This window comes from Vanacampus margaritifer, chromosome 1, assembly GCF_051991255.1.
Source record: "Vanacampus margaritifer isolate UIUO_Vmar chromosome 1, RoL_Vmar_1.0, whole genome shotgun sequence".
NCBI classification, from domain to species: domain Eukaryota; kingdom Metazoa; phylum Chordata; class Actinopteri; order Syngnathiformes; family Syngnathidae; genus Vanacampus; species Vanacampus margaritifer.
In genome coordinates, this window is record NC_135432.1 from 23209787 (window position 1) to 23234056 (window position 24270).

General features: G+C 39.3%; 2 protein-coding genes across 3 annotated transcripts; both read right to left on the minus strand.

The window, feature by feature from the left end:
• Positions 1-2108: 2108 nt before the first annotated feature.
• sonb (SON DNA and RNA binding protein b) lies at positions 2109-14989 on the minus strand. Its single transcript, XM_077546948.1, has 20 exons — positions 14878-14989; positions 14086-14280; positions 13664-13695; positions 13030-13217; positions 12743-12906; positions 12440-12612; positions 11692-11986; positions 11442-11620; positions 9800-9943; positions 9548-9726; positions 8966-9100; positions 8610-8696; positions 8329-8526; positions 8143-8253; positions 6274-6390; positions 5543-5690; positions 5397-5465; positions 5001-5116; positions 4814-4915; positions 2109-3999 (listed from the first exon to the last, which is right to left on the minus strand). The coding sequence occupies exons 1-20, from the start codon at positions 14958-14960 to the stop codon at positions 3922-3924; spliced, it is 2793 nt and encodes a 930-aa protein (XP_077403074.1). The 5' UTR covers positions 14961-14989; the 3' UTR covers positions 2109-3921.
• Positions 14990-15811: 822 nt separating this feature from the next.
• Positions 15812-23750, minus strand: rcan1b (regulator of calcineurin 1b). Of its 2 annotated transcripts, XM_077584967.1 has the most exons (5): positions 23537-23750; positions 23154-23310; positions 18560-18733; positions 18316-18475; positions 15812-16983 (listed from the first exon to the last, which is right to left on the minus strand). In XM_077584967.1, exons 2-5 carry the CDS (start codon positions 23277-23279, stop codon positions 16784-16786), a joined length of 660 nt encoding a protein of 219 aa, XP_077441093.1. In that variant the 5' UTR covers positions 23280-23310; positions 23537-23750; the 3' UTR covers positions 15812-16783. The 2 variants fall into 2 exon arrangements, with proteins under 2 accessions (XP_077441093.1, XP_077441105.1); XM_077584979.1 differs by lacking the exons at positions 23154-23310; positions 23537-23750 and adding an exon at positions 19576-23145.
• Positions 23751-24270: the final 520 nt, after the last annotated feature.

Genomic DNA, 24270 nt, shown 5'->3' on the forward strand with positions numbered 1-24270 from the left:
GTGAGCCGTGATTGGTTATTGCCTATTTCCTCCTCAGCACAGGTGATGTCTTCTTCAGTCGACATCAAGTGGAAAAAAATGTTTTTAAAGATATGAATTGTACATGTAAAATAATAAATTTACCAAATTAATTTCGGATAAAGCTTTTTACTGCTGAAAATTGTTCAATGAGTCAAGTATCTCTTTAAAAACAAACACTTGTTGAAATGAGTCACTGCAAAAGTATACTGAATGGCGCTAAATTTTATTTACCATGACCTCACACTATGGCAAAAAATGACGGCAAGCCTTTCACAGCTACTGACACTGTCTTGTAGACATCTGTATTTCTGTTTTGCCTAGTCAAAAATAACATTTCAGATATCCATACCTACATTCATTTGAGATATCTTTAATTGATTAATTCAACATATTGCTGTGCCTTAACTAGACAAAATGAAGTCGTATGCGTGTGTTACTTTATGGAGTAATGATGGGTCAAAATTACAGGAGGTTCAGATATCTATCTGTAATTTGCTAGTGTTCTGCAACTGAATAGTTAAAAGCCCCACATGAGTAGCAAAAGTGACATCATTTGTCAAAATAATGTATCTGTAATTCATTATTAATGAGGCAAACGTCAATTATATATACAGTATGTTTCAACCAGTCACAATTACATTAGTTACCTTGGATAAAAAAGTTATACAATTTGACATGCGATGAAAGATGATGTTATCTGCACTGTAACTCAAAGTCAATTTTGACTTTTAAATGTTGAATCCACTTGTCATAAAACAAAAAAAAACTCAATTGCACTACAAACTCCTCCATGTGATTTGACAATGGAAGAGCGATTGAGAAAACACAGGAAATTGCCTGTAAGGATTTAGCCTTCTTATCTACCACAGCAGTTTATGTGACTTTCATTCTTAAAAGGAAGATGCTATGAGGTAAATTGTATCAAAGGCACACAGACGGAACACTGGCCACAATTTACATTTCAACAATTGACGCAAAAATCAATGTGGTGGAATTTCAGGTTGTTAACATGATCAATGAGGGACTGGCTAATTGATTGGCTTTTCTGTTCCTCTAATTAATGTCACAGATGCACTCTTTTGAAAGTAAAATGTATGTTAGCTATAGTGGACCTGTCATTAACTTGAGAATCCCCCCTTCACAATCACAGTCAGCAAAGGCCCGGTTGTTGGATGTCTCTAAAAGATTATCCCAAGGGATTATCCACCTGTGTGTCTGTACACGTCAAACCGCTGCCACAAGCTACCAAAAATGAGTAGGCTAAAAAGCAAATGTCTTTGAAGCACTTCTTCAGAAAATGTCAAAAGATGAGAAGGAAGAAGAAGAGACCTCAACTTCCAGGAACTACCAGTACCCCCCAATTTATGTATTTCTACAGTACAGAGTACTTTTTGCACCTCTGCATAGTGCATAAAACATTTACATTTTCACCTAGCGACAAGTTTGAGTCTTACTCTTCAATTAAGATAACACACATAATGATTGCAAGTATGGAAAGAACTGTGAGGCAGAAAAGCGAAACACTGGTCCACTTTGCTGCCTAGTAGAAAACAAGTCCGTTTTAATCATATGTAATAATATTAATAGATAATCCAAACATCAAGTTGCCTAAGTTTGGGTGCCCCCTAGTGGCCCTAAGTAGCTGCTTCCCGGCTTGGCCTGCCCTGACTTTAGTTACAGTCGCTGTCACTTCAAAGCTAATATGACATCATATAAGCTTTGAAGTGACAGCGGCTGTAAAGTTAATTAACGTATTAGTAATGTGTTAATTAATCCAATTAAAGGGGAGGCATCCATGAAGAGAAACAGAAATCGGTTCTAAGATGCACTTCAAAACAATTTAGATTTAATTAAAATACAATTTGACGTACATCATTACACCATTATTGAGTTTATCGGTGGGTTAAGCTTATGAAAACATTCATCTATGTATCTACAAATCCATCTGCTGAGTGGGAACTAACTGAACCCACGCCGTCTGCACGGAAGGCAGCCATGCGAGTGACTATTCACCATCAGTCACTTAAAATAATAAAGAAAAAATGTACCACTACACCGTCAGTGGCACACACAAAAAATTGAACCACTTCACTAGAGCTTCACCTTTATTGAGCCAAGGCACATATTTACATTAGAAAAACACAGCACCCAACCAAACAAAAATGTCACCAACGTACTGTATATATAGTGAAATAACAATCTTGTCTCAAAGTATTTGCTCAGTGTGAAATGCAGACATGTTTAGTTGAACACAAAGTTATTATTCTGTTGTATGAACGACAACAAGTGCGTAGGCCTATATCAGTTAATTGCACCTTCTGCCATCTATTGGAATACAATTTAATATTTGTGCCTTTACTGACCGAGATAGAAGATCATTTTATATATTAAAAACATAGCCGGAAAGGATTCACGTAATTTCAATTCATTTCAACAGTGAAATTGTTTTTATTTACAAATAGTTGCAAACTTTGAGACGTATAAACAAATAATTGTACTTTTTGCCATGCGGCGGAACAGCATTTGGTTGTTCTGTCAGAATGTTACTATATAATACTGGCATAGGTAGATTGAACCAAGATACAGCATATTGGTAGCAAATCATTTTGGCACATTTAAAGTCAAAATAGGATAATTTCCTGCAGCACACCTGATGATCCAGTTTGAATCATGATGCAAGTCCATGATGTTTCTAAAATGAGAACTTGTAAGAGGAAGAAAAAGCAAAACCTGTAATGTACTATTTTCACTTGACTTCCAAACGCACGCCACGTGTCCTGCATTGAAGTGGGCTGATTTTGGCTCAAGCCATTATCTTCTTACACAACCCACTAGACTAGTTCCTGTGCGTGTGTGTGCACTCTTGTGCTTGAGTGTCATTTTGAACGATTTCTAAAATTACAAGGTAATAAAGTGCTGCCCCCTCCTGGTCTGCTTCTACATTAAAATTGGAACCTGTTCCGAATACGGCCCCCACCCCTAAAACACACAATAGAAAAGTTCAGGTTTCCTACCCGCATTTAAGTGTAGCTGCCTCCATCTTGGTCCTAGCAGTACAGGCCAGTCACAGGACGGCCCCAAAACACACAATTCCTCCACTATGTGAGTTATGTGACATAAATAATTTTATTTTTCATACACAGTGCATGAGTATGCGTAACAATCTGTTGTCTGTACTACAACGATACTCTACATAGTTATTGGCTGAGACTATTTCACAATCCTTGTTGGTGTTTAATTTTAAAGTCTTTCCCAAGTTGCATGACTTCAACCTCATGTTGTCAATATACAGCACTGTGCAAAAGGCCACCACTACTTTTGCCCCCTACAACAGCAGTCAACCTCTTAAACATGAAAACTGGAGACATAGGGCTCTATTTTTTGTAGATTGCCGTTCGTGTGCTCGCCGTAAATATGGCCGCATCTCAATTTTCGTGCCAAGACAAGAGTCAGTCGAGCTTGTTTGTGAATTTGGTCAGCAAAAGTAGACAAAATTTTAGTCTCTGTGTAGTGGATGTCATATTTCATTTATAAATTTGACAACCGCGTGGGACAATCCCTCTGAATCATTGTAGAAATCCATTCATTGAACAGATTAGTATTGTCATTACTTATTTGTAGCCTGAGAAAAGAACCATTTCCATTTTTCCGAACATATGGATAAGTGTGATACTCTTAAATCCATTTCAAATTCTTAATCCAAAATCAAAACGGCACCTCTAGTCTGTTCGTCATCCTCCATGATGCAGGAAGTAGAGACCTTTTAGTTACACGGTATATGGTCATTGTAGGTAAAACAACAAATCTAATAGTGGCTTTTACACAGTACTGTATAACTTAAAGAGACTGAAAATGAGGAGACAAGAACAATGGTCACATAACCAGTTGACTGCTCGGCATCTATGTGGAGAAAAGGGGGCCGGTGGAAGCGGCCGTGAAGACAGGACCGGTATAGAGTCCAGGTCCATCAACGGGAACCTGGTGAACACACACCACACACACACACACACACACACACACGCACACACACACACACACACACAAAACCCAGCTATGGATGATGTAGCAGATGCAAGGGGATGTGAGTGCTTCAACTCCCACACGTTTCCTGGGGTGATATTGCACAAACACCACACAGTCGCTCATTCTGAACCTCTGTGTCTGAAATATAAATAATATATAAGTTGTTCCTTGAAATATGACAGTAGCTTCTATTTCATGATACAGGGGACCCTCGGTTTATGACCGAGTTATGAGTAAATGGCATACAATACCCTGCGTAAGTGTTGGAATGGCAAACACACTGCTAACGCAATGAAAGACTCCCTCAAGGGAAAGTGGAAGGTCTTAGACTGGCTGGCCAAGTCAATCAACGGACCTTAACCCAATAGAACATGTATTTTATCTTCTAAAGATGAGACTGAAGGACTCACCTAATCTGTATTTTCTGCTCAGGCCAAAGCCCTGTATAATTTATCTATGAAACTATTAATTTGGCGCCATCTTGTGGCATCTTGCTGCCAAGGAGCAAAATGACATTGACGCGAGGGGAGGAGCTTCATTTAGTCAGGCCATAGCCTTGTCGGAAAAAAGGGATTTGGTGTTATCTTGTGGCATCTATAGGCATTTATAAACAATTTTAGGTCAGTGTTGATTACTCACAGGTTTCATCTATTAGCAGGAGGACTCAGATTGGAATTGGCATTTGAAAACACCACAAGGAAAATGAGTGTTTGCCATGCTTTTGGATGTCCTCGCATCATGTTCATTGAGACCTGGGTATTCATATTACCTCTCCAAGAGCCTGCAGTGCCACTGTTGCCGCCATGGCCTTGGCATGTTTCTTGTTGGGACTGGCTGTTTGTGGCTGATAGTCCGCACCATTCACCGTTACCTGGTGAGTACACAATGCATTGATGAGAAAGACTAGCCAGCCAAACAGGAACCAAGTGAGAGTGCAAATGGGAAAAGTGATCTACCTTGAAGAGGAAATTCTTGCGGTGGTCCGGACCGCTATGGTGAACCATGATGAAGTCAGGCTGCGTCATCCGTTTTTTAGTGCACAATTCAATAAGAGCCGACACCGGGTGCTTGCCTGTATAGAACGCATACAATGAAATGAGGAAGTCTAGAAGCATAGGGTTTTAGACCATTAAAATACAATAGTGCTGGATTTTCATTAGTTAATTTTCAGTACTTTTTAAATGTACCATATTACTCCAGCAACCACCATTTTGTCAGTGTGCATGTTCTCATGATACATTTCCAGTTATCTATTGCAGCCACCTAGTGATCTTAGGAGCTATTACATAACCATGACAAAAGGGGAGTGGACAATTATCAATAAATGAGCCATGTTTTGTTTTTCTATTTACCCATGAGGTCCTTGGTTACCACCAGCCCCCCGGTTGGTTTCTGTGGCTTCTCTCCTTCTGCAACCAGTCCTGAATCAAAACCGAGACATTTTTTTTTAATCACCTTTCATCTCAAGCATGGAAGAAGTACTGCAGGACATCCTGACCTTTGCGGTCCACTTTGAAGTCAATGACAATCGGCTCCACGGTGCCTTCACGGTTCCGCCCCAGGCCTTCTCCTGCCCTCCAGCCCATCTTTCTCATCAAAAATTCCCCTACGCCGCCTGATACTGGCGCTGCCCTGAGGAATTGGTCCTAAACCAAGACATATCAGGGTTAAGCATAAGACAGCAAAGACATAAGATTTGTAGTCCTTGTGAAGCATTGTGTCTACGTGCTCAACAAATTCAAATGTTATAGGGGGAACAGTACTTGGGATGACCCCAGGGAGTGCGCTTAAGAAAAAAAAAAAATACTAGAGTAAAATATAATTGCACATAAACTACAGTAGGTTGCAGTGGAACTCTCATTGTCAGAGTTTCTAAGGTGTTTATTGATTGTTTGTTGTTTTAACACAGCATATGCAAACACAGCACAGAGCAGAAAATATGAAGTGCAGTGAACAAACCCTAAAGGCGAGACAAAAAAACACACACATAGTAATTAGGTTATTCTTTGTTGTATGTTTATCAATATTTATTTTTTGTTTTCTTTAATGTTCATAAGGATGCAATGTAATGCATAGGTGTAATTATAACAATTTTGTAGACAAATATACTATTCATAGTTGCAGTGGAGACTTGGAAGGGCACAAAATATTTTACTCTTCCTTGGCGGGGGTTAACCGCAAGTAATTGAGAAGCACTAGTTTAAGGTAAAATTGTGTTGCATCGTTTACCTTCTTCAGCCAAGCCTGTGGGCCACTGTTGGACAGCTCCTCCGAGGAGAGGACCTGGGCTCCCGTGGAGCCCGTGAAAAGACCAGGAACAGTGTTGGATTGGGCCCACGCATCTACCTGTTAAAGGATAATTAAAGATGAGCTCAAATAGCATATCGGCCGATACTAGGGTAATTCGTATACAAGCACGGCAGCCCAGTGACTTGTGTGTGTCTTTTTTGTGAGGGTTGAAAACTAAAGAAAATATCTGCACTTCACCAGTTGAGTTGTCAAAATAAATTATTAATCAACAACTAATTGGTCACCAAATTAATCAACAACTCTTTTGATGATCAATTATGTAATGGCATAAAGCCATTGTTTGTGTCTCAAGAGTAAATATACTAATTTATAACAGTGTTCTACTCCTCTCTCTCTCATACCGCTCACCCTGCTTTAAACCGCTCTTCTTAAACTGTATGACAGGTAATTGGAAAAACAATACAGTATAAATTATGCTCATCATTGATTCCATTCACTATCCATTTATGTAACTCCACTACATGTACAATAGATACTTCCAGATAGTGAATAAAATAGCTCCCTGTGAAATATCGCATCAGTTACAAACTTCTCCTGTTCACCTACATAGCTATCCACAACCTGGCCCCTCCCTACCTGTCTGCTCTCCTACAAGTGTCCATCCCTGCTCGCTCGCTCAGATCCTCCTCCTCCATTCATCTCTCTGTTCCCCCAGCCCGCCTCAGCACCATGGGGGGCAGAGCCTTCAGTCGCTCTGCCCCCCCAGCTGTGGAACACTCTGCCACTGGACCTCAGAAACAGTGAATCTCTCTCCTCCTTCAAATCAAGACTCAAAACACACCTGTTCCGGACTGCCTACTCCACTTAACATTTCCTGCCAGTCTTTTCTTTTACTGTATTGATTTTACACCTTTTTATTTATTTATTTTAGTAGAATTATTATTATTTTTAATTATTTTTCTCTGCCCTAATTTTTGGGTTTGCTTTTAATTATCTTAGTTTAGTTTAGTCTGCCCTGTAAAGTGTCCTTGGGAGTCATGAAAGGCGCTGATAAATTACATTTATTATTATTATTAATATTTTTTATTATTATTATTATTATTATGACTTGCACTCATGGTACAAATATGACTAACATCATGACTATTTTCTTACATATAAAAACGCAGACAGGAAGGATGACTGAATGCAAGACCTGGTTCTCTATCTAGTGTGCAAAAAAAAAAAAGTAGGGTTGCAATGTGGTGGAAATTTTCTAGTGAACTGCCACCCAAGTTTCTGGTAAACTTTGATGGGAAGTTAAAAGGCAGAATTTTGGAAATAACTTTTCAAGACTTGGTTTTGTCACAAGAAGACATCCATGCAAAATAAAATGAAAAAGCATAGCATTTCAGAGTTAGTTAAAAGTTTTGGAAAATTTACCGAACAACGAATTCTTTCATTGAAAAACAAAAGCAGAAATGTTCAGTTACATGTCTCATTCTCCCGCGACCTAATCCATTAAAAAAATAGCAAAAATCATCATCCCCAATCCAAGAATACCCACAAAGTCCAATTCAAAACATTACATGAAAAGAGTCCCTATTCCTCCACAAAAGTCCATTTAAAAAAAGCATCTTCCCTCAAGCCTATAAAATTTTGCTCAACCCTTTCACGCAGTGACTCTTCATACTCTGTGCTTGAATGAAATCTGATTGAGTCACGGTTAAAAAAAATCTTCTCACACCTATGTTTCCTCTTAAAAGTCAACCTTCAAACAATTCCCGTACACGTTTGCAACCATATTAGTAATATAAGAGGGATTATAATAAATTACAATTGAAAAATACAACAATAAACATCTACTACCTGCTCTTGGGCCCGGCTAAGCATGCAAATGGCGCTGACGTCATACGGGTTCTCGGCCAATCGTTTCTGAGCTTTGATCCTCTCGCTCACAGCCTGAGAGATGTCGACTGGCTGCAAAGATGAAATATGTTCGACAAATGTGCCGTTTGTGCAACCGGACAGCATGTTAATTCGCAGTAACTCAACCTGCGGCGGCGGACCAGGAAACACGCTATCGTCATCTGTCGCCGATTCCTCAGCCGTCCCCGGCAACTCTGCGGCTTTCAAAGTCTCACTGGTACCTGCCGATGAGCTGGCTGCTGCCTTGGGAACGGCGGGCTTTGTCTCATCTGACGTTTTTTCCACTGGAACCCAATCTCCATAGGCGTCCAATGTCTTACTTTCCTGGATAGCACACACTGCATCACTTAGAATGTAAAACAAAAGAAAACAGCCATCACAAGCCACTGTAAATTTTTCATGGAGACCTTTTTACGGTGTTGAGATCCTGAAGAGACGGGAAATTCTTTTGCCATGCCTGCATCACTTCGGGCTGCAGGTCGCACGGTCGTGTTCTGAAGGTGAACATGTTAGTGTTATTTTCCCACTAATGAGTCACATTTGAAGTAACGGACATTGTGAATTTACTTTGAAAGAATTTTCAAAGGGGAAATCAGTGCTTCATGCTGCCACGAGGACTTTTCGATTCCATCCACAAAGGATGCTATTTTATTTTCAGGCTAAAGGCAGAATTATTAAAGAACCATTTACTTGACAGGCGGAGCATGGGCAGAGGATGTAATCATTACATATTGTCCATTTGCAAAGTGTGAGTGCATTTTACACTGAGGTTGAAGCTGATAGCCTTATGTTCACGCAGAACCAATCCCCCAAATGGTTTTGCGTCGTCTTCCTCGACCGGCACGTGAGGCAATGCCACCGGCAGCTCACCTTTGCTGTCCACAATCATCTTGCACTTCTAGAAATACAAACACACATTGCTGCAATCAGAGGCAACAATTTCGCTACGAGTTCAAATAAAACACATTTTAAAAGCGTGACAATATGTAGGATTATATCAAATCTCTGGTTCTCAAATTGGGGTCTGGGGATTCAGAGAGTTCAACCGTATTTGGTCAAGTTCTTTTCTATGAAACTGGTCATAAATATATGTAAAATCAATGAATATTTAAATGTTTTAAAAAAATCCCATGGAATTCTGAGGTGCACAAGGTTTAATTGGCATTCAGATTAAGAGGAGGTAATTGGAAAAATCTCACCACTGCAAGGGCTCCTTGTACCCAAAAAGTTAGAGAAGCCTTCCTTATAAATAAAATAATCCAAAAACGTAACAGACTATCATTTGCTTATCACCAAGTCTGCAAGATTGTATTCAGAGTTGACACTCTCCAATCTGCGTACTTACATCTGTGAACTCCTTAATGCTGATGCTGTTGGCCTGCTTTGCTACTTTCTTTTTCACTTCCTCCAATGCCGCATTTATGGTGCTGGATAGGTTTGCACCAGGAGGTTTGTTGGTTATGGTGGGCAGTGGCAGCAGCGAGGACAAGGTGCTGATGTTGGACAAGGCAGCGGTCATGGTGGCTGTAAAGTAGACACAGGGAATCATCTACCACTGTTGAAACCTTCACATGATTCCTCCAAGCAACATTCTTACCTGCCGTCATTGCAGCATTCATGGCCATGCCGGGAAACGTCAACGGCAGCATGGAGCTTTTCAGGCTGGCGGGGATGGACATACCCACTTTGGCGCACATAGCAGCTGCATTGGCCTTGGCAATTTCCAACAGCTGCTCTTTGCCTGAAGGGAACATAAAAGCCACCAAGCGGTACAATTCAATTACTGTGCCATCTTTGTGACCTTTTCAAGTGATATAAACAAATTCCAAACTGTACCACTTTTGGGCACTCCACTGGGGTACCGACCATAGCGGCAAAGTCCATGAGTTGAAACTTGGGATCCGCAAAATTATTTTGTCATTGCTGGATTATTTAAAAAGACAAAAAAAGCATCTCTACATATGGGGACCGGCTTGCCAAAAAACACAAACACAAACCAATTACTCCTCCCTACCTTAGCACTGGGGCTAATAAAACTTTGGCTGTGTCCGAATGTCCACCCTTATTCACGAAAGCTTCATTCACTATACAGTCCCACGGAATATAGTAGGCAAATATATAGTACACTCATTCTGTTTGGCGATTTGGACAGCAAGCTCACTACTTGCTGCTCGACACTTTAAGATCGCCTACTATTTATTGTGAATAAAAATGTTTTGAAACTTTCTTTTGAAAAATTCCTTAGTTGGACATATTTTGAATTAAAATGGATTAATTATTTCCTTATCATAGAGTTAATGTATCACTTTGATGCTGGCGCTCGCTTTGCACCATTTTATTTTCTTGTCCACAATCCATCGTGGCCTATATTAACCGGTTAAGTGACCATCGATGTTCACTACTTTTCCAATTGCATTGTGGGTAAGTTTGAGTGCCCTACATTTTTTGGGGAGGACATTCGGACACCCGGACACCCCTACAAATGGTGTGACCCTACAGTGGTGCATTATATGTGAAATAGCGTGCACATACGGACATAGCCCCAATTATAATTTTGATAAAGAATTCCTGTGAATACATTTTGTTTTCTTTTTAGGGCAAAAGGCACATTATTACTAGAATATGATCCCAATTCTTAGAGAATAAAGGCTTCTTTTGCAGAATAAAGAACAGAATATTATAAGAATAAAATAGTATTTTCAAAATGTGACTTTCTTCCCTTGTTAAACTTGAATTTTTTTTTTTACATAACTTCATCTCAACTCAACTTTTTTGTAAAGCACTTTATCAACAACTAAAGTTGTAACACATTGCTGTAAAATATAACTTAATTATTAATTTATTATATTTCTAGTTTTATCTTGAAAATTGTGACTTAATTCTCAAAAAATTATAACTTTTTACCACAAGAAACTACATCTTCCTTCTTCTAAGACTATAATAAGACTATAAAAAAATCTTTAAAAAAAAGACTTTACTCTCATAACAATTTTTTTCTTGAAAAACTATTAATCCGTTATTTAACATTTTGACTTAATTCCTATGTTATTTCAGAGTATATTACATGTGTTAGGACATTTTAGCTTAATGTCCGGCTATGAATAGTCGCCGACTGACCTCTTTTGCTTCTGATTGTTCATTACAATCAGGTTTGGCTGTGTCGCGCTGCATGCAGCAGACATAAGTGGCAACTGTGTAGAAATGAAGATAATGCATAAAGCTAATTTGTTATAGCTGACCTAGCTCACTGATTCGTTGAGTGCTGTCATGTTTCCGTGTAGGGGATCTTTTTTTGCGGAGTATGAGCTCAGGTGAGCTGCTTGGCTCTCGTTTCCAGCGGTCCCTCTGGCTATAAGTCCCTCGCCGCCTTCCATCTCGAGACAAAGAACGTGACCTTCGTGACCGCCGGCTTCTGGACCTGCACAGACCACATGTAGTATTTTATTACTGCGACCACAACAAATACTCTCGAACAGACAGGAGACCTACCTCGACCGGGATCGCCTCCTTCTTGAAGAACTCTTGGATCTGGATCGAGACCTGGATCTGGACCTCGTCCTGCGAGTCCTACAAGGTGAGCGGGATCTCTTCTGCTTCCTAGCTGACTTCTCGTCTTTGCTCCTTGATGGAGACTTGGGTGACTTATGCCTTTTTTTTGCAGGGGATTTCCTTGCACTGGCTGAAATGTGTTTTGATGCCTGCAGCTGTGGCTCGACGGGTTCACCAGTCTGAAGTGACTGACTGGATCGATTTGGCACGGATGGAGGTGCAGCAAAATCTGCAGCTGGAACATTAAAGCACAATCAAGGAATAGTTTTAGGGTGACCATAAGAGCAGGGAATGGTAAAACGACATTTTACGTTTATACAGTTAACTAAAACTAATTATAATTCAAGCAAAAATATCCTTAGTTTTCATCTTTGTCAATTAATTTTATACCTGAGCTTTCAGGGTTTAATTTAAATGTATTGTTATACTATATATTATTATTGCACAGCCATATGGAATAAAAAACTAAGAAGAGTAATTTGGGAATTGCATTTTACACATTTCTTGTGAGTTGTTTGTTTATCTTGCACAAAACAAATAATCCACATATTAAAAAAAATAAAACTAATATTAACACTATTAAAAGATAAATGACAAATCCTCATTTAGAAAGAAAGAAAGAAAGAAAGAAAAAAAGACATTGATCGGTCCATCCATCCATAATGGACTGGGCCATGAAAATTTGTACCTGAATTGTCTCTGTTGGTCTCTTTTGTGGCCTCTGTTGGCTCGTGATTATGGTCTAAACGCTGCAGTTCTATTATGTCCCTTCTTTTAGGACTTGAAGACAGTAGTTGTATATTTGCACAGTCGTGTTTGGACTCTATGGATGGGTCCAAACCACTCCTGTTGTCTAAGGACCTATGCACAGACGCATACAGAATAGACAAGAATATCCCAAAAAGATATAGGGTTATGATTTTCAATAACTACATTTTCAATTGTTTTAGCATTTTTAGACATATTTCACAAATCCCTCAGCACGTAGTACCTGGATGAGATGTGGTGACCATGTGAACTGGACCGCGAGCGAGATCTGGATTTTCGCTTGCCAGGTCGAGAACTCCATTTCTCCAGGCTGGAATGTGAACCATAGGAATGTGAACGGGAACGCCTCCTTTTTCCCTCGTCTGCTTTTGCTCCACTGGAGCTATCCTGGATTGAGCACAGACTAGTTAGTCATCCCCAAACTTTGACTACAATTTAATTTGATCATCACTCATGTTAGATCCCAATTAAGCTTCTTCCTTTTATTGTATATATATATATTTTTTTTACCTGTTTTGGTACGATATCAGGCAATTCCTCACATGGCCTTGGTAACAAGCTTTGAGCACAGTTACTCTTTCTCTGCTTGGTGTCAGAATCAGATGAATTTCCTCGTCTCTCGACCTTATGCCTCTTTTTCTTCTTCTTTTTCTTTCCTGCTTTGTGCTTGTGGCTTCTAGAGCTACTGGCATGATCACCTAAAATAAGTCAATGCCAAGTGTTAAAGGTGAGGTCTTTAGTTTTCACTCAGAAATAAACACTTCTTAAACACTGGATGTATACACATGAAATCCTTCTCAAGCAACACCTCTGGGCTTCTGTTAATGTGTGGTGGTGATTTTATCATTGCCCACCACCACCCCAGCCTGTATTTTGCTATTTTTGTTTTGCCATGAGAGGGACGTTTGTGGGCGGAAAGTCTATGTTTACCCCTCCAGCCAATCACAGAGCGGGGGTCGTAACGCTGAAGACAGGCGCAATGTTGACGAGAAAAGTGGGGGTTGAACCATGGGAGAAGTCAGTTTTGAATTGGTTGTTTACAAACACAAACGGTTGTGTTTACAAACACAAACGGACAAAACTAAAGACCCCACCTTTAAACTAGCTAAACTTCTGGTTGATGGAGAGGATAGAAAACACTTACATGGCTGTTCATTCTCTGATGGGGCTCCTTTTCTGCAATAAATGGTAAAACTGAGTTTAAAAACAACACATTGTAAATTCTGGTGTTGCAACAAGAGTCAGACGTACTTTGGACCGTTTATTGTGAAGTTTGATGATGTACTTCATTTCTACATGGACAATTGTAACATAGATAAGTAGTGGCACTAATACTCACACAACTTGGAAGGTCACTTGTACATCATTGTTAAATCGTGCAAGAAGGTGCAGAATTGCCACAGTAATTGCATGAAATTAGATGCTGTTATCTATATTACAAGCCAATGAGCATCAAACTGATGGTCCATTGCTGATGTTGTTGTTGTTTTTTTAAATAAAAATAAAAAACACTTCACATTTTTGAAAAAGAAGCCTGATTGCTGTGATTTAATATGTCAGTTTTACCTGGAAGGAGCGTCCAATTCTTCCTCGGAACCGGAACTGCTCTCTTTTGCTTCCTTCTCTCGTTTCCGCTTCTTCTTCTTACTTTTATGTTTTTTATGCTTCTTGTGTTTCTTCTGTGAACTTGTCTTATCACTATTTTTGTCTCTAACATCCTCTGAAATCATTTCACTGCATGCAGCCACACCTGGAAGAGCACTGTCAAGGCGATAATAAGACAAATGTGAGGCACACGGTAACAAAATCCAACACATGGTCTACAATACATCAAACGTTACGTCCATATAACGTTAATCACACTTATTTACATTACATTTACATGAAGCATCAGAGTTTGTGGGACCAGAACATTAAAAACAGAACAACAAACACTGTCGGATGCAGTGCAGTTCTGATTTTTTTTTTTAATTTATTCAATAATTAATAATACGAAGAAATTAAGATATTTTGAATGACTACCATTTCAGCAATCGATTGTAATCAAAACTTTATAGTATTACCTTGAACAAAATGTCATGTCGCATTCTAAGAATAAGCAGCTCCCATTGACACAATACGCGTTCTGAAGACAGGACTGAATACAACCACACCGTCATTAGTTTTAATATACATCACTTTATAACCCACCGGCATGCTGCTATGTAGTGCTATTGCGTTTAGGCAGGCTAGACAAGCGTAAAATACATTTAGCGGCCACTTTTTTGCTCAAACTGAAACTGTTCGGACTTTAATTGCGACAGTTTATTTGCGACATTTGTCTAGCTATGGCGCATGCAACACTAAATCTTGACATACGTTTTGTCGACATTCTGGTCTTCAATTTCTCGTATTTTATTCAAAATAAAATCTTGAAAAATTTGCTCTATGTTGGCTGCCATTTCAAAGGAGTACAGCTACGAGGCCCGGGTAGAAACTATCGAAAAGTAAAGGTTCCGCTTTATGCTTTGGTTCCTCTCCTGATGGTTGTCTGAATTCTTTGATTTATTATTTTTCCTCACAATAATCAGCGTTGAAAGGAAATGTCGGGTTGTATTTACTTATTTAACATGGATCTCGGAGTACTGACTTAAAAAACAAACACTTTATTTAACTCGAAGACGTGTATGTTGTCTTAAGATCATTGACAGAAAACAGGATGTGGGGAAACTGGAAATCATTTATTTCATGGCATATATAACTTAGGAAAGTACAACCAGGAAACCATTGCATTGTCACGAAATGTCAGTGCTGACTGACAGAATGCTCTTATACATTTGCTCTGATGTCATACTACTGTAGAGGGCATCATTGCACAGTACAGATTCGGGAGCGCTGTATGACGTCACTTATGATTGAATACATTCACATTTGGTTTATCCAGTTGAATTGTCCTACAACTACAACAGATATGCATGCCTATTGATCACCCCACATGCCACATCTATGTTGTTCCTCTATCTATGCCAGCGATAGTGACAATCAGAGCAATTAAATGCTCTTCCATTATATGTCCAAGAGACAATAAACCTGTATGTTGACCTGTTGCCATTCATAGAGTAAATCATGGCTATCTGTGTGGAATATATCAGCTTCGTGTTCAATTAAACAGGCCCAGGTTTCACACCGATTGTCACTTAGTGAGTAGATTGAGACATTATAATTTCAGTATTCACACTTGTGCTTGATGATGCGCTGCGTAAAATGTCTTCATGTAAACCGAGTGCATTGGCTCAATAAAGCTTGGAAACACTGAAGTGTAATACGCAATTCGTATTATTTTTTTATTGGCTTGGAGGCTCAGCAACAGTGATTTCTAGATCAGAATAATTCTTAGCACATCATATGAAGCCAAACTGACTAGAAAGGTGGCCCAGTTTTTTTTTTTTTTTTTAACTGTTTAATTTGGGCATGGCTAGAAAAGGTCAAACCAAACTACCATGTCACATAATACAGATGTAGAAGGCCTTGCTGTGTCTGTCATACGTGGACAGTTATGTAGATGAATGAAACACAGAACAAGTATAACAATTCCTTGCTAGTTTACAAGAAAAAAAACGACACTTTCCATACATCTTAACATAGAAATGATAACAGGAACACCGCGAACACTACGTTCTCATTTTCAGAGGAATATTAGATTGTGAAGCAGCACATGTTGACTACACGTACGCCACACAAAACAGTTACAATAGAAAAGATGTGATGTCGCACACACACCATCTTAAGTTACCACCATGACAAGTCAAATTTTGTGGTGGGTAATATGTAGCTTTTGCATTTTATTGAAAAGCAATTTTTTTTCCCCACCCAAAACTTGAGTAATGCTTGCAAGAATGATACTGAATTTGTTGCGTGGGAATCTTTTGTCAATTACAAGCGTATCTCATGCACACATTAGTAATAGCACATCTAACAAATCCATAAACCAAGTTTCCAACCATATTATGAAGCATGAACATAATGTTTTACACACCTCAAAATTAGTATTCCATCATCCCAAAACCTCAAATTAGAGAGTTGTTATCGTACGGCTGAACTTCTGAAAAAGAAGTTCCAATCTTTCCCAAAAGACACAAATACAGCATCTGATCCTAAGTTCGCCTCCTTGCTAACGGGACAATGCAGCACCTCCCTAGGTACCTTCCCAAATTCAGAGAGCAAGCCTCAGAGAGCACATCTTCTGCGCTGCATGAATGACATCATGAGGATGATTTCACAGCTGTCACTCCAGTGCTGATAACTGCTCGACATTGTGCGTGTAATCGGGTCGGCGCGTCTGGACGATCTTGGGCCGTGGGGGCCGCGCCATGTTGTCCGGCTCGCTGTCATCCCGAGCCAAGCTGTCACCGAGCTCTTCTTTGCAAACATGGACCACCACACTGGGGGTGGTTGACGTGGCTGTGTGGAGCTCGTATTTGTCGCCTGGAGACAGTGGCAGAATAAAATACTATTCTTTCTACCATGTACATTGTTTGGATTGCTGTTTGTCAGCAAAACAACTACAAAATAGTCTACAATCTTATGCAGAGTTCATCTAAGGAGTAGAATCCATTACAACCATTCAACCCTGGCAAGGGCCTGTGGGCTACTGAATGAAGTAATGAGTACAAGCAATGGTCATCAAATGAATCGAATTAGGACAAATCAGTTTATTATTGTTTGGGGTTTTTCTTTTTAGATATCTGCTATCTCATGTATGTTAAATATGACAACTTGATAATCGATGTATTTTAACTGAAAAATCAGCCACCTCAAATGCACATTGCCAATTAAGTAAAGTGGTTATTAAGTAATTAGTAAATAATAACTAATTATACACAATAATTAGGTAAACATGCCCAAATACAAAAAATGCTCAATTCTGACGTGGTACCACAGATAATGGTGGCCAAGGGATTTTAGTATGACAACAGTAGGGGTGTTAGAAAAAATCGATTCTGCATTATATCGCAATATTACAGCTCGCCATTCTCGAATCGATTCAAGATGCGGCCGAATCTATTTTTAAACACCAATTTCTTTATGGGAATATTCAACAAAACGTCTTACTTGGGGTTAGGATTCACACATTAAGCATGGAAGAATGTTATATTAATGGAACATTAAGTCTTAATATTTTATTAACAGACTGCAACCTGAATTTTCAGATAAATAAATACATTTTCACACAAATCTTACAGTGTACATGTACAAGTTTACTGATTAGTATTTTCTAAATTTGAGTTTAAATTTTTTTTTTTCAAAAATCAATTTATAGATTTGTATCGGGATTAATCAGTTTAATTGTAATTGTTATTTTAATTATTAATTGGCAGAGATGTACAGTAAACTGCATGGAGAAAGTGAAGGAAAGAATAATGTGGTGTCCTGAGCTTAATTTTATTTATAAATCACTTTAAAACAACCATCACTGCATACAAAGTGCTTAAATGGAGTAAAAAGCAGCTATGCCAAATCAGCCAAAAGAAAAGAAAATAAATTAATTAATAAATATCAGGTAAGTAAATGAGTAAAACTATTTTTGATCTCTGAGACGCAACTTTAATGACGTACCGTGACGGTGGTAGGGGGTCAGAAATATCTGTAGCCACGGTAAAGCACCTCCAGCACTTTACATTACATTTTAAAATATTGTGCATTCATTTAATAAAGTTCTCAAACCTAAATCTGATTATAGTACTGTAGTACATTTGTGCACATGAGCCAAGTCTGCAATGATAAGAAGATGTAAAGATAGAACAGATTCAAATGTACCTGGTCCTAGTTTCGAAATGGCACACAGCAGGTCATAGTTGACAACAGGCATGGCGTCCTGAGACTGCTCCCAGCCAACTGGAGGTGAGGCGGGTGGGGAGATAAGGAACTGCTTCTCTGGCTTCGGCGGCTCAAGTCTAGGACTCCCAATGTGGACAGACTGCAAAGAAATGACAATGACCATAAGTCCAGGCAATATTAAAAAAAAAAAAAAAAAAAAAAAAGTGTCTCTCGCTGACGTCACCTGAGCATAGTAGAGGCGCATCTCTTTGCCATGAAAATCAGTTTTGTGTAGTCGCAGTCTCGCCTCTGCCGCAGCCAGCGCATCGCTGAAATTAATCCTGACCCGGCGGAAGGACTTGAAGTACTGGAACTGAACATCTTGGTCAAAAGAATGGAATAAAGCCTCAAAGCTGGCCTGCAGTGAGGTGGAGGGGGAGAGTACGAGAGTGTGAGAAAAAAGGACTCACAAATTGATTTAACAATGATTGCACATCATCATCATCATTTCCATCATTTTACAGCAGCGGTCCTCAACCTTTTTTTGTGCCACAAACTGGTTTCTTGGAAAGCCATATTTCAACGGACTGGATTACAAAAAAACAACAACAAAGGCTTGTCATCTAATGCCAGGCGCTTGGGCTCCGTGTGCCGATGCCGTTTTGATGTCTTCATTGCCTCATTTGCGAGCAAGTTAGGACATATTACGATATTAAGCAGAGTGGGTTTGATGCATATGAGATGACTAGCAGTAAATATGTGCCTTAAGCAGGACTGGCAATATGTATTTTCCTTTTCTTGAAAATTGGAGGTTCACCTTCTGTTACATTATTTGGTCTGTTTGCAATGGCGCTCAACAACAAAAAAAAGTTTTTGTTTTTTAACTCATGTTTGGGTTAGGGTTTGAAATGAGAGTTTTGACAGAGGTTAAGCAATATAAAAAAAGGACAGCTATATGCATGGATGTGTACAATCACTGCTTATCTCACACTGTGCCTGGATTAGGATATTAAAAAAAGGACACATGATCCTCCTTTTATTCAGGCAGACACAGTCAACAACAGTGTGCTAAAAAGCTAAAATCACATAAAGAAGGTTAGTAGCAATAAGGTCTTTGAAAGAGGAGGTATGAATACATCACAACCGGTAACAAAAAAAGGAGTTGTCCCAGACAATAAGTACAAGTGACCATTTCTGTCTAGTAGTGCTGTGAAGCATCACATTATAACCAGGAAGCAGAGGAGCAGACATTTTGCTTACCTGAGCATCAGGATGAGTAAACACTTCCTGATTAGTCACTGAGGCGACCAGACATAAGTGGTTACACTTGGTGGTTTTGATGTGCATGACAGGACGCCAAAATCTTCTCCACTTAATTATTGAATTCGGGGTTCCCAAGAGGCTCTTGAAAGACAGCTGAGGGGATGATGAAGAGGAAGGAGGAGAGAAATGGGAAGGTCGGGGACTCGTAACCTTCCCCAGGGTGACAGGTGAGAAGAAATCTGATGCCCCGAAGCAAGAAAACAGGGGAAGTTTGTTTTTTGGCTGAGTCCCTTTCTTCTAGCTTCCTCTGTCCTGGCACGGCCCCAAATGTAGATTCCAACGCCGTCCCAAATCAAGCATCTACTGTATCTGCTTTATAAATGATCCATCAGCTCGGAGGCAATCTGTAAATTGAATGTATTTTCCAGGCATTTGGGTGTGGAGAAATGACTCATTTTAGTCTGTCTCTCACGCTAGCTGCATCGCTCTCTCTCCTTTTTTTTTTTTTAATCACACCCCTTCTAAAACACATTGACGCACTGCCCTCTAACTCAGCCATTCGCTGAGTTCCAACAGACAGGGATAGAGGGAGGAGTTTGTCTATTTTCTCAACAGATATAATTGGATGCCGACCGATCAGACGGAAATACGGACAGTGTGTGTATGAAGAGGTAAGTAATGACATCACCTGATGTTTGACACATCAAACATTACATTCAAATGTGGCAAAATAACCCCTTGGCAAGTCAGACTGGCTTACACACAAAAACCTTTGAGAGCATGTACAAGACATAAATGTGAATAAGCCAGAGGGAGAAAGACAGCAGCGAGAGAACAGCTGAGAAAAAGAACAGATGGCAGCTGAATAGAGGCAGAAAAAAAGGAATGGAAAGAGTAACAGAGACATGACGGGTAGGAAGAATGCAAACTGGAGGGGTGAAGTACTGCTCATGGAAAGTATGCGGCATGATAACACGCTTTTATGAGGTATTAATAGCAAAGAGCGTGAAGAGAAAATTGTGTGATGTTATAGGGCTAACAAGTTAAGTTTAGCATTTGCATTCAATAGTTTACCACTTTCCATTCCTATTCACCCAGTATTTCTGTTGTGGCATTATGACTGTAGCTTTAAGGAAACATATGCAGTGTTTCACAATTTAAAACAATTCCTTGTCTTAACAAAAGATCTCTGAACTTCTGTAAAAATACACAAAGGATAAAGAATTACAGCACACTTAATGACACTGTAAAGTGAATTCAGAGATTTAGAAAAAATATATACATTTAAAGGTGATTGCTAAAAATGTGGAAAGACTGAGAACTGTGTTGTGATCAATCTTTTTAGAAATATGGCTTGAATTGTTATTCACCAATTCAATTTTCCTGCTATGTATTTTTTGGCATGGTTAAAATGAAACCCAGTGACACACTTGGTAATTTGGCCATCCAGCATAAGTCACCCACTTGCCCCAATATGTCAGAACTGAGCACCTTTGTTTACAACAGTTGTTATCGAGCACAATTGCAAGTTATTTACTTCTAATCACTTGGCCCATTTGTACCACTACAGAGTGCAGTTAGCTAGCTAGCTAGCTATGCCTACAACCCCCCAAAAATGCATCTTCCCTGGATGCCACAATCTACAGAATAGCTTTGTGTCATTCAAATTACCAAGTGTTGTGTATTTTTGTGTTATTCAGACAGCAGCATTGATCATTCAATGTTTAAAGAGTAAAGACTTTTGATTCATTCATTCCATCCACCACTTGTGACCAAAACTTTGAGGCGATTTGATAAGTCTCCTATAGGGAAAGCTTATCATGAACTTATAATTAATGGTCCCTTCCTGGCTGGAACCACTTGAAGGCACAAATAATTTTCATGTTCTTATACATGTACATGTGAGAGTCAGGCTGCTGCGCAACCCCCATTCTATATACCACAACCAAAACAACATGCACAGTGGAAAATGTTGTAACCTGAAGAGTCAGCTGACTCAGGAATCCTTACAGGCATTGTGTAAAAAGCACCAGGATCATAGAGAGGAGGAAGAAACATAATCACTACTATTTTTCCCCTTGGAGAAAAGAACTCACAATTTACTTTCATTTAATGGTTTTATCTAACAAAAATGCACTTCTGTATCGTGTTAAAAAAAGAAGAAGTTGTCTCTAGAGAAAAGGACATTCACTTCAGTTTTACTGTTTGCCTCTCATCAACGTGGCCAATATTCAAGATCTTGCTTAATCAAAACTTGTCCACACACACTTTTGTAAAAGTTGAGGAATATTGAGTCTACTTATGACTTGGAGGTTTAGGAAAAGTATATACTGTATATCTCAAACATGATGTGAGCAATGATACAGTATGAACAAACAATGGGTTGTACTGTATGTACTGTATCCAAGATCTCCCAATTGCCTGCGAGCTTAGCAAGCATCCTGCCTGTTTCCACTGACTCAGACTTTCCAGTCTGATTAACATTGCAAACATCAGCATTTCGAATATTCAAATAAGAAAATATTGACAATTTTGAATACGCTGGATCTTCAATTTACTCTGTTGAGAAAACAGTAATTGTTTCCATTTGCTGAATTTATTTAACGCTGACAGTGCAGGTGTGATTGACACTTCTTATTAGAGGGGAAGTCAAGTCCAAAATTTTCTTGACAATAATGTGTTTTATGTGCCTCTCATAGTCAAAACACGACATTCTGATTAATATTGCGTTTGTGTAATGTGAGATTAGCAGCAAAATCCACCACACCCGTTTTTTGTGGGTTTTTTTTTTTTCCATTTCAAGGGGCGGCCATTTTGCCACTTGCTGTCAACTGAAAATGGCATCACAGTTGCTTAGGGCTCGGGTAATAAGACCAACTTTAACACACCTGCTCCCCATTTACAACATAGACCTTGTAACACAAGCGAGTCACGTGACACCGCGGAGTGAAATGGCTAATTGGGCCCCATTTCAATATCGACGTTATTTGTACTCACCATTGGTGCCAGTCTTTTGGACATCTAATGGCTTCCTGTTAAATTTTGACGAGATTGTAAAGCTACATAATTACGTATTACAAGATGCACAAATGACTTTGGTACATTGTAGAAAAGTGTCACTTCACTGTTGTCACATGTAAAGCCATAATAAAATATTGACAAAAACTGTGAGGGATTTACTTGCTTTAGAGAGATATACTGTCAACCCTAAACATTCTTTTTGTGCCTGTTTGCAAAATATATTAGCACGTGCGTGTGAGTTTTAGGAATGAGTGGCATTAACATTGTACAATTTGTAGGTTGTTAATTTACGAGGGAAGACACATTCAATATGGCGGACATGTTTACGTATCCCAGCAACGTGACAATCCCCTCATAGCGCACGCTCAATAACAAATCTATTATCGCCACCTACTGGACACCAAAATTCACTGCTTGTTGGTTGACGCTAGTTAGAACTTATTCCATTAACTGAGTTGAGAATCACAGCGAACACACAGAAAGAAATGTAAATTAAACAAATAAATACAAAGGGCCTTTTCAGGCATCAGCCAATTTAACATTAGTCTTCTTACCTTCAAGCGTCCGTCGTTAAATAAATCCTCCGGCATTTTGTAAGCAACAAGGGCGTTTGGTAAAGCATTAACCTGAACATCCACCGCCGTCGCGTCCTCTTCGCAAACATTCTCTGATTGCTGCATTGCTAGTTGTTTATTTTGTCGAAAGTGCTTTCTGGTGACACACAGACAGAAAGCAGCTTTAGCGTCGAACACGCCCACTATCCATTATACTTTCAGTGTAAAGAGCTAATATTGATCAATTGTTTTACAATCGCATCTATTCATTACGCTTCACGCTCTTCAACACTTCCAGGCAATGTGGTCCCGAACGAATAGCTAACCACTGCTCTGTCTTAAAAAACGCTACAAGCCGGACACAGCTCGCAGGATAAACTGACCAGGAAACGGAGTAGACGACGCTAAACGACCACAGTCTGTCCCATTCCGTGAATTTCTCGTCTGTTCCACACCCGAACGTAAACACTCCACCATTTAACAGAATGTAGCAACAATCCAGGCTATGTACTGTACTGTAGTTTTTTGTTTGCTGAATGACTGTGGAGAATAGCGGAAGTGGCGTCATTCCGCAGAGCAGCTGATTTCCAGTCTCCACCATGCGTCTAGCGTTTCACCTGACGTCACATCTTGAGATTCAACCATTTTCAAGTTACAAAAAATTAATAAGTAACAAATAATTGTCCAAACTACAGACCGTGGGGGCATTTGTGTCCCACGGCATTTACTAAAATTTACATTTTACGTGGCAAAAGAGGCACGTTTAAAAAAATAAACACATTGAGGTGGGTAGTTAAAGTAAAAGGGAGGGTGTCGAAAAAATAGGTGCCACTACTAATTAATTGGTTTATGTGCTGCAGAGCTTTCCTAGGTATGCACACAGACACAAACCACCTATTTATGACTAAAATAACACAATTTCTCTTTAAATCACTGGTGAATAAAGATAATTCAATTTAGGAAGCAAACATTAGTTTCTTCCTTTTTCTGATATCATCTTGATTATCTCCAATTTATACTGGTAACTGTTTTAAAAATGGTCAACTTTCTACAGTTTGCTCTTGTTTTGGTCGCTACATGCAGACTGCAACCAACTATTGACACTGCCACTAAGTGG